Source organism: Triticum urartu, chromosome 2A (genome assembly GCF_056163025.1).
Source record: "Triticum urartu cultivar PI428250 chromosome 2A, HENAU_Tu73, whole genome shotgun sequence".
NCBI classification, from domain to species: Eukaryota; Viridiplantae; Streptophyta; class Magnoliopsida; order Poales; family Poaceae; genus Triticum; species Triticum urartu.
The window spans coordinates 754026401-754037778 of NC_141874.1; the positions used below are offsets into that span (position 1 = coordinate 754026401).

Here is an 11378-nt window from a genome sequence, read left to right on the forward strand (position 1 = left end):
AATGCAAAACGAACAACGGAAAAAATGCTCAGATGCATGAGACGAACAGGTATGCTAATGCAATGCACATGCTGACATGATATGAGATGCATGACAACGACAACAACACACGGAGACAAAAACCTGAACCCGAGAAAATAAAATAACTTAACGCCGGAAACGGCAAGAGTTGGATTACATATTAGGTAAATCACATCCGGGGTGTTACAGCTTGCTACTGCTCATGCCGCTCTTGCTTCCTGGTAAGCGTTGTATGGAAATTTCATCCACAAAGATAGTCACTTCCTCAATGCATGATGTAGCTAGTCATATGTGAAATTCGTACTCCTTGTCTCATCTTTTTGTCTTATTTCTCTATAGAACACCATAGCCTTCATTTTTTCTTTTTCTCACACTACTTTGTGTTTGTTGTTTTGTAGGCTCTGAAGCCGACACATGCAGTCGGTTCAGCAGGACCTATATTGTTAAGCCTCCCGAATGCAAGCATGATCCATGTGCCAAGGCCTGCCAAAAGGAGAGATTTACCGAAGGGGTCTGTGAAATCATCCGTGCCACACCTGTTTTTATGCTTTGTCTCTGCAAGAAAGAGTGCTAAATGAAAAACATGCTTGCAGCTACTTCAGGATGTATGATGCAAAAAGCAATAAGTTAATAACATTTGTAGTATGATGATGAGCAATGGAAGAAGTTGAGACTATAGCAAATATTCCTTATTACTAACAGATCTCCACTAATCAAACTTGATGGAGTGGAGTGGATTAGAGGGGACCCCAAAATATCAAGGGAAAAAATAATGGAACCCAGAAACAACTGATGAAGCAAATTATGTTTGGTCATTAGAGTCCTAACTCATGCGTGTTTGTTTCAGGGCAATTTGTATTAGGGAATCGGAATTGGGGGGTGTGTAGGACTTAAATTCCCTTGTTTGATTGGAGGGCTGGGAAATTAATCAATAGTGTCACGGTAGATTAACACAACGACCATTAGAGATGGCATGTAAAAAACAAAAGGAAAAAAACTTTGTAGGAATTTGCAGGAGCAAGCTCTGTCTAACATTATGTAGTACATAATTTGTAGGAACACATAAAGAGCGTTTAGTATTGGTTACCAAATAATGGATAAAGCGAACATAAACAAGTTGGTAAAATACAAAATAAATTTTGCATATTGTGTAATCTATTAATTTGAAGCTAATACAACACTTTAACAGTAATAAGGAGGCTGACTTAAGAAAATGAGGGCTAAGTAATTAACCCCATGAGCACCTAAGAATTCCAGCCTTGAAATAATGTACAAACACAATCATGTAACACACGTTCCAGCCATCCAACAATTATACAAATTTGGACAGGCAGTGCAATACAGGAATTGTCCTAAGTTATATTTAAGTTCAACAATAGATACACCATCCAATGCAAACGATTCATCACGCTACACAATCGAGAATTTTCGTGAAGAAGCCGATCGAGATAATGCCTTCCCATGCATGGTCTCTTACAAGGTCATCCAGTGGCTCGTCACACTGCGTATAAATGCAAAGGGTTCTCAGCTACTAGATACAAATGTTCAAGGTATAGTTAGGTCTTGTAATTCTGAAGGGTTGTGATAATGTGCATTACAATTAAGTTAGTCATACCTTTTTTTTTAGAAAAGGAGGTAGACCCCCGTCCTCTGCATCTGGGCGATGCATGCAGCCACTTTATTAATTATTCACAAAAGACCTTACAAAAAATACAAGAATAAGTCATACCTATCTTGCAACTATGTTATTTTCTCATTGCTACTGTCACAACTGATACTTTCCAATCCTTGGAGCATACAGATAACCTTCATTATTGGAAGCCTCTTGGAGAGGTTAGGGTTCACGCACATTGGACCTATTTGGTTACATCTTTTTATTGTTCGTAGTATGTTTCTAGGGATCCATACCCCAATGATCTTTGTAACGCATTTCTCCATGTTCTAAGAGTCTGCAGAACCAGAACAACCATCTAGAATGTTAGTGCGCAAAGGGTAAAACACAACATCATGTCTATGAAACAAAGACATGCCTTTGAAAATGTGAGTAAAAAGTCTTACAAGGTCGACAAAGTCTTTTGAAGATGTTTTAGTAACAACGGCCGGGTCGTCCACTGGCTTGAGGTTAGTAGCATTTATGACCTCCACACATAAGCCCATTGGTGCTGAAGACGGGATGGGAGCTCTGCTGGGGCTCTCATCAAGGATGTATCCGTTTAGAAGCAATTCCCCTCTCACACCAACCATGGGCATCTCACGCCGCCTTTCTAGTGGATAAAGGGCTGCTTGTCGTCTGTGTGTGGGTTCATAGAAACGGTGGAATGAGGCCACATTTGGTGTGACCATGCCAAGAAAATACTTTCCGCGACCTTGGATTGGTTCGTTGGTGTTATACACACTAGCTTCAAGAACAAGGTCATGAATATTAGATGGGTCTAGCGACACGTCGAACCAGAAGCTCTCATTCCATGCCGGGTTCCGATCTTCCTCCTTGATAGTTGTGCGGATCCGTTGGCCGTCAAAGGAAAGCTCGACGTAGGCGCTGGGAGAACCATGCCCATCCCTGGGAATCAGGCCACGAGCAAGTTCGACAGTTATGATCAACTTACATGTCCCCATTGCCTCTACTGCAGACCGAGCAATTTACCAACACAGATAACAAGAGCCCTGCTAGGCATGAAACACAATTATGCAAGCAGCAAACAAATCAGCACCAAACTGGATACATGGGGTGTAGAGAAGGAAATATTACTACAACAGAACTTGGATTAGACCGGTGGGAACAAATTATAACGGAGCCAGCAACAGGTTTGGTACCTATGAGATGATGAATCCAAAGTCCTAGTACGATAGGGCGGGTCGACTGAGGCCGGAGAAGACTATCAGTGCTCGGTAGACGGGGGCACTGTCGTCCACGTATTAATTAGTATGCAGCGGGAAGCGCGGTGCTCCAGCCAGTACACGGTGTCTTGTCATCCACGTATTAGTATGCACATATGACTGGATATTCTCCACAATTAGCATTGACTTCAAAAGTTGTCCATTCCAACTCCACTGGAATTAACATCTATCTGGTCTAAGAGCATCTGATGTTTTCTTTCATCGACCTACTTCTATACGAGTATTTCATTCTTGTGTTGACGAAACCGAAACTGAAACTTGTAATATATATGCAATTCCAGTCTGACAAAACTGAAACCCAAATCGTGCGCGCGGATGCAGCAGCAGTCGAACTGACAGAACGAGCGAACGGGGCCCAATACCACTTTGTCAGTCAGGGCCCAACAACACTGCGAGCAAACAAAACCCAGCCCCTCGCTCCACCTCCCGTCATCCCATGTCACCGCTAGCTAGGTCTTGGCGGCGGCGGCGATGAAGGATGCCGTCGGAACGGCCTGCCGCCGCCGAAGCATGCGCCTCCGTCAACAAGCCCACGCGAGTGAGTTGGGCGCCAGAGTGGCCCGCAGCTGCAGCGCGCGCCTCCGTCCCCATGTCCACGCGAGTGAGGAGGGAGCCGGAGCGGTCCGCCGTCGTCGCGGCAGCTTCCGGGCCACGCCGCTTGAAGACGACGATCTCCTGAGGGAGATCCTCCTCCGTCTGCCTCCGGAGCCCTCCTCGCTCTTCCGGGCCTCCGCCGTCTGCAAGCAGTGGCGATGCGCCGCCACGGACCCCAAGTTGCACCGCCGGAAGCCGCCCCTACTCGGTTTCTTCACAATCAACATCTGTTCTATCGAGTTTACACCCGCCCTGGATCGTCCCGACCGCATCGCTACTCACCTCGGCAACGTTCGTACCCACGAGTTGCTGGATTGCCGCCACGGTCGCCTCCTTCACACGGACCAGCTGGGGGATGAGGTCCTAGTGTCCGACCCCATCACCGGAGTTACTTGCCGCCTGCCCTTTCCGCCAGACTTCAAAGACAGAAATTGCATCAACGGGGTTGTGCTCTGCGGTGCCAGTGACCGTAACCACGTGCATGGAAGCTGTCACTGGAACCCCTTCAAGGTGGTGTTGATCTCCGAACACGTAGAGGCTTATCGAGTCATGGCATGTGTTTACTCCTCCCAGACTGGCAAGTGGAGCGATAGCATCTCAACAACCATTCCATGCGAGCTTGAGGGTTTCCGTGTCTTTGGGTCGCTTGTTGGTAATGCACTTTACTGGTCGCTGAATTCTCCAAGCGATAGCATACTTGAGTATGATCTGGATGAGCAGAGCCTAACTGTGATCAATGGGCCTCCCGTTACAAATGATTTCCGCAATGGCAGCCACTGGATCATCCAGGCTGAGGATGGCGTTGTTAGCATGGCCATATTGTCACACCCTCGCTTCCAAATGTGGCAGATGCATGTCAATTGCGATGGTGTTGCCACATGGGTGATGTGGAAGATCATGGACATGCATAACATTCTTGGGCTCCCTCCTCAGATTGAAAGAAAGAGGGCATATGTGGGACATATAGCTGGATGCATTGAGGATACTGATGGAATACTTTTATCTGTGGACGACATTGTCTATATGGTACAACTTAAATCAATGCAGTCTATGAAAGTTTGTCAAGACTGTAGGTACAGTTACTATTATTCTTTCAAGAGTTTCTATCTACCAGGTGATTCTTCATTCTTAATCCTCATATTGTAGGAGTAACCTAATATTCTTGTGTTATGTACATGGTTGATCGAATACCTTCGTTGCGATTCTTAAGTGTCACTAACAACTTAAACTTGGTTACAATTGTCTTTTGCTAGACAGATGAACTTATAGCCCTATTGTTTAGTATATGTTATCATTGAATATAGTTGTATTCACTCTTCACTATTCGTTTGCTAGATAGACAAGCTTACATCCCTTTGTGTTACCATTCAATGTAGTTGTCTTCATTCATGGGAGGTAAAAAAACAAATATTAGAAGAGTAATATATTGAAATCAAATGTCGGATTGTTAACTCATTCAACATGTTTGGAACCTCAGCTAGCTATATTTTTCTAGCCAATAATTCTAATCTTACTTTTTTACTCTTAAGTCCACAAGAAAACTTTAGCTGAAATTGTACCTTCTGACATAATGGTTTTCGTTGTCACTAATTCAAGACCATCATGCAAGTGACTGGCACATCCCTAAGACAGTAATACACCTTTTTTTTGCATTTGTTGTCTCTAATCAGGCTCCATTTATTTAATTTGAATACCTAAGATCACATTTGTTGGTAGAGGTTACGAGTTTTAACATGTTTTGTTTTTCACTACTTGAGGAGGGATGGGTGTACATGAGATAAATTATATGACATGTCTTACTTTCTTACATGCTAAATTCTTAGTTATGAGGTAGCTATATATATAATGTTTAAAGAATATATTTCTGGCAAAAGGCAGCATATGTGGTTTTTATCTGTTCCATGAATACGATAGTGATATGTTTTTCATATATTTGTCAATTCATCTTTGTAGCAAACTCATTGTTGCCTTCTCATATCCATTTGTCGTTTTCTTGGAGCTTTATTAAATGTCTGCCTTATGCTTTTAGGCACACCCATTGATGGTGCATGTGAATGTGATGGAACTGAAATTTTGCACAATACATAGGATGGTGGTCTGATTTGATATGCTAATGTGCTGAAATGGTTTGACGGGTAAGAAAATCTTCTGGATATAGTTTGCGAGATTTGAACTCTTAGATTTTCTCTTTGTAAAATAAATGGCAGCCAGCGGTGGATAGCATGCACCCTCAAACTACCATCCATTTGGCTATAGGATTCACACAATGCTAATAATAAGTTAATAACACAGACAAACAATTAAAAATGGTGGTAATGCTAAGTAAAAAAATGAATCCTCTTTTGGATCATAAATAGAATACAGATGATCCAAATATTGTGCTCAGATTTTCCTTTGTTTTAGTAGCCCATACAAACATCAGTCCCATCATGCTAGTCCATCATCGAACAATTCGTGTGAAAAGGCTAAAGTGTTGTAATTAGTATTCCAACTTTCCGAGGAGATATAGCCAGTAATATGATATAGCTCTTCTTTTTTAGTGGGTAGTGTGTAACTCTTCTTTATGTTGCTCGGCTGATCATGAATTTGTACACATGGCTTATTCATACACTGTTACATACCCTAGGTGCTAATATTAGGTTTTATCTATATTTGTATCATGTTAGTAACAGATTAGCACATTTGTTTTCCGCAGGTGAAGTAGGGCTGCTGTAGTTGTTAGTTGTCACTGAGTTTGTCGCACTACGTACATCGCTGTTGTTGCATCAATGTTATCGGCAGTGTTTATATGTTGGCAAAAACATCTTCCGTACCTTAGTCTAAACAAGTCTCTAATGTTGAAAGATGCTTTTGAATACCTAATCCAGACAATTTTTGTGTTATTACAAGTCGGATTTCATAATGTCTTGTTGCACTTGTCAGATTTTCTCTTGAGCCATGATAATTTCAGACCAAGTATGACGAAAACATGTGTGTTTGAGTGTGCTTGTCAGCTGTGGTTTGAAAAGCGTGTCTACTTGTCTTGAGAGTTGAGTTTTGCTTTGCTGCTGCTTGTCCAATACTTATTTTGTAATGGTTCATATGATCCTATCATCATTGACTCAGCTATTTGGTGTCTTTTTTTGCGAATTTATTTGGTGTTGAAGATATGGGACTAGAAATCGAAGGAAATAAGCAGCAGGAATTTGCTGTAACTATTCTCTGCAGGACTTCCATGCCATTCCAACACGTTTTATACGCCGAGACAACAAGAACCGGCCTTGATTTCTTACCCTGAGATTAAGCTTGCTACTGCCTTGTATCATGTGCTTTCATGCTTTCATGTTGATAGGTGAAACATACGATTCTAGTTAGATGAATACCACGCAACACTGTAATGTCAACTTCAATCCAGCATGCTTGGAACAATGATGCACAAATGTGTGCCGTATATACTGTACATGATTTCTGATGAAATTGTCTTGCGATGATGCAATCTCTGATTATCTGTCTAGTTTGGAAAAGTTTCCATCTGTTTCGCTCCTTGCTTACTCCATCTAAGCCTCCTTATAATGGAGAAACTATATGCTAGATCATGTTGGACTGCTGCAAGTAGCTTCCTTCTTGGCAATTGTTCAGACCATCTAGGAAATGGAAACACATTCGGACCAACACTAGCATGCAGCAGAAAGTTGAGCTAGTCGACACTCGACACTCCGGTTCACATGCATGGATGGACAGTGAGAAACCTTTGCCACCAGGAGAAATTCGACGATATCCATCTCCACCACTCAGGCGTGGGCATGTGGCGATCACCACCACTCAGTTGTACTGTAGATCAGTCAGTCAAAGCTACGCGTGAGGAGGAGAGGACCCGCTCCCGCCCCCGAAACCCTCGCCGCCGCCACCTTCCCCTGCCCGTCTCCGGCCGCCCTCACTGGCGTGCGGCCCGGATCCGCCCTTCCTTCCCCGCCCCTCCTTCCGCCCTCGCGTCGCCTCCTCGGAAGGCGGCCGGGGCGGCCCCCACGCTCCTGCTCTCGGCTCCGTCCCCTCTTCCTCTCCCCTGTCGTCGCCGGCGGGCGCCCCCGGCTCCGTCCCGGGGGGTGCCGACGGCGGCATGATCTCCTCTCCCCGCGCGTGCGTCCTCCTGGCCCAGGGCAGGGGGCGGCGGCGGTGTCGCTCGGCTTGGCGGCGGTCCGGTGACCCGGCGGGGTGGCCGGCGACGGACGTGATGGCGGCGCTGCTCCTTGGCGGCGGGGCGGCGTTGTGGTGTTGGGTGGCCGACGTCGCGCCCCCGGCCCAGATCTGGGCCTGGCGGGCCCCATCTGGGTCCTAGCAGGCTGGCCCTCCAGCGTGGCTTCGTTGTCTGCGGCGCGGTGAGAAGGAGGAGCAGCTCGGATATGGGGCGTCGGCGCCGATGGCGTGCCAGCAGCAGCGCGAAGGCGGGAGCTTTACGGGCCCACTAGGGCTCAGCCGGGCCTGTAGGCCCACGGACCTGGTGTGCTCCTGCTATTGCGTCCGGACAGCTACCGTCGCCGACGGTGTTGATGCCCTAGCCCCGGCTCTGATCCTTCGCCGCGCTGTCCTCACTTCGTGGTGCCGTGGTGAGACGGCGTGGGGGCCTCATGACCGCATTGGCGCAGGGTGGTGGCTGGTTTGGTGGCTGGATCCGGAGCGCCCGAGATGCGGGTTGGGATCAGGGGAAACCCCTGTCGGCGTGGCCGACACCGGCGCAGGGGCGCCTGTGGGTGCCACCTGACCTTCCGGGAGGGCGTCGGGGGCTACCCGTCCTCTCGCCTCGTCGTGTATCGGGGGAAACCCTTGGCAGCAGCGGTGTCATCGTCGCGACCCTTCTAGGAGGTGTTGATAGGTGCCGGCGCTTCGGAGTCTTGGAGCCTAGTGGAAGATCCCGGTGGGCGCAGCGATCGCAAGACTTCTTCGTTTTTGTTGATCCGCTGTTGTCGGCATTTGTTTCTTTTGCTTTTTCTCTGTCGTTTCTTTTGGGCGTGACTGTGCTGCTTCTGCCCCAGCACCTATTCCTGTATAGTTCGATTGGTTGCTTTGTATACAAAGCGGGGGAAAACCCTTTTCAGTAATGCTACGCATGACGGCGAGCTAAACCTTGGCCTCTGCTTGCCCACTACCGATGACCGTGGTCAGTATCTATCAATATTAGTGGAGTTTAAATTTACAGCGGGACTGGAGATAGTTACGAGGTGTCGACTATCCCAATCTCCTACTGCTGCTGTTCTGGGATGCATACTTAGATAGCCTGCAAAATAGTTCAGTGGAGCCAGTGTACTGCTTGCTTGGTTGTCCACGGTTCAGAAAACGGGAAAACAGAGAGCATTTTGGATGATGTGCAAATACACTATCTGTGCCAACGGCCATCACATTCACCACACAAGCAGAGCAGCCTGGCACTATGAAAACACAGAGCAGAGGTTGAGTCGGTATCATCATATCAGACCAGGAGCAGCATCGCATCTCATCGCACACTGTGATTAAATATACCACATTGAATTTACAGACCAGTCCTCAAATCGGCTACTGTTAAGCGTCGCGCGCTTCAGCATGCAAATGACGTATAAGAGTTCGGTGTTAGCGGTGGTGGAAATCTGTTGCTGGGAATGACGAGGAAGGCGAGTAGCGTGAGCTAAGACGATAGGGCCGGGGAAGGTTCCTTAAGGATGCCAGCCGCAGACAGGTCGATGCTGGTCTACAATACCCCCAGCCATGATCGGCATCTTGGATGGCTAGGGGTTGACGCACCGGCTCACCATACTGCAGATCAGCGCCAGGTCATCATCAGCATCGGTCCACTCACTCTTACAAGTGTCGGTGCAGTGGCTCATTGTGGCACCTGTGAATGTAAGGTCCTCAGATAGTAGATACCCAGAAAGATGTTGAAGTACAATGCTAGCAAGAGAATGAAAGCACCTCGACCGTTGTTTACGTCGCTTCATTCCAAAATGCTATAGTCAATACTTTCCAATCCTCGAAGCATACGGATAACCTTCGCTACCGGAGGCCTCTTGGTGCGTTCAGGATTCACACAGATTAGGCCTACCTGGAGGCATCTCTTTATTTGTTGGCAATCTATTCTTAGTGACCAGTACCCCGGCGTTCTCTGTAACACATTTCTCCATTTTCTAATAGTCTGCAGAATTAGAACAAACATCTAAAAGGTTAGAGTGCAAAAGGTAAAATGCAAAGAGGTCCATTTGGAAACTTGAGAAAGAATTTCCTTACAAGCTCGATAAATTCATCTGAAGGAGTTCTAGTAACGTCCAGGTAGTCCCTGTGTCCTGTTACTGCCTCCAAGATTATTACACCCAAACTGAATATATCTGATTTTGGTGTAATTGTACCTCCATTCAAAAAATATGGCGCCATGTAACCACTGAATCATAGCATGAATACAATTTCGAAGTGTTGGAAGTGACTGTACTAAAAACACATAGTTCTTATGGCTACTAGAATGTATGGTACTAAAAATGGCATTAACTTACAATGTTCCATCCCTTGATACTCCAAGCAAAGTAACCTTTCCGGTGGTTCTCTGCAAAAACATGTTTCCCTTGGTACTCGAAACGCTCATTTCGTGTTTCATAGTAGTGCTCTAAATACTCTAAGCAGAAACTCGGTCAGAGCATCTCTAGCAAACCCCATATATCTCGCAAACCCGCATAAGTCCGGCGAATATACAGACTCGGTCCAATTTTCTGGCTAGAACAGAACCCGTATACTCGCCCGGCCTAAATTTTTTTTTACCACAGCCTACAAACTGCCCCCCCAGAAAGCGGTATATCTATGAGTTTGCGGGGGGATACGGGTCAAAACCCTATCCCTCCGCCGCCGCGTTCCACTGCGATTCCCCACTGCCTCCTCGCATTTCTCGCCGCCAGCAAGCCCTCCTCCGCCTCCAAACGCCATGTGGAGCTCCGGCCAAAGCTCCGGCGGTCGCGGCGACCGCGAGCGCGAGCGGCGTGTCCGCTCGGACGGTGTCAGGAAGCGCGCGGCGAACAGGGGCCTCTCGCCACCGTCGAGGCTCCTCCCTCGCGAGATGGAGGTGTACGATCGTCAGCACGGGCGTACGCCCTCCTCTGTCGCGGGCTCCTCTGCCGCGGGGTCGAGGTCTGCCGCGTGGCTCACCCCCGCGGCGAGCTCTTCCTCTTCCGGCGCGGCGCTTCTCCTCGTGAAGAAGGAGTGGTCGGAGGAGCGCGACCTCGTCACCGTCAAGCAGGAGCCCGAGGAGATCGAGCGCTGAGGCGTCGTCGGGCCCGAAGACTTCGTCACCGATGTCAACGCGGTCGCGGCCGCCATTGCCGAACGCAGCTTGCGCGAGGAGGCGGAGTGCCGGCGCCACGACGAAGAGCTTGAAGCCCTCATGATCCAGCAGGCGGTCGCGGGGAACCTTGCCACAAAGGAGAAGGACGACGAGTGGCGGCTCATCCGCGAGGAGCAGAGGCAAAAGTTCATTGACCTCGGCAGCTCCGACGAGGAGGATTGAGCTCCTCCACCACGTCGTCCTCTGCCGCGAGCTCGCCGCCATGAGATCCCCCACCCCCCTCTAGTACTAGTAGTAAATGTAGTATGTAGACCATGTATTTGTGATGAACTGTGTTTAATCATGTAGTATATGATGAACTACTATGGTTACAATTTCTCCCGCGATTTCTTTTTAATTATGCAATTTCATATACGGTGTCTATTCTGCCGCGCACGTTTTTCACCCGCAAAAGAGATATTCGTCAAACTGTAAACTGAAGAGCGCTACTGGTTGGATGCGTATCCACGGCTGATGAAGAAGGATGATTCTTTGAGCACGCACTCTGGGTGATGTCACGTGCAACTGCAATCACCGTGCGTTCAGATCAATAACA

The 11378-nt window shown here is 47.5% G+C and overlaps 1 protein-coding gene across 1 annotated transcript; it reads left to right on the top strand.

The window, feature by feature from the left end:
- Positions 1-3390: 3390 nt before the first annotated feature.
- Positions 3391-5601, top strand: LOC147987804 (uncharacterized). Its single transcript, XM_087540441.1, has 2 exons — positions 3391-4627; positions 5543-5601. Exons 1-2 carry the CDS (start codon positions 3391-3393, stop codon positions 5599-5601), a joined length of 1296 nt encoding a protein of 431 aa, XP_087396567.1.
- Positions 5602-11378: the final 5777 nt, after the last annotated feature.

Excerpts from the sequence above, each read along its gene's own strand:
- LOC147987804 (XM_087540441.1), top strand. The coding sequence starts at position 3,391 with ATGAAGGATGCCGTCGGAACGGCCTGCCGCCGCCGAAGCATGCGCCTC. Across the intron at positions 4,628-5,542 it reads CAAGAGTTTCTATCTACCAG|GCACACCCATTGATGGTGCA; the intron begins GTGATTCTTCAT and ends TTATGCTTTTAG.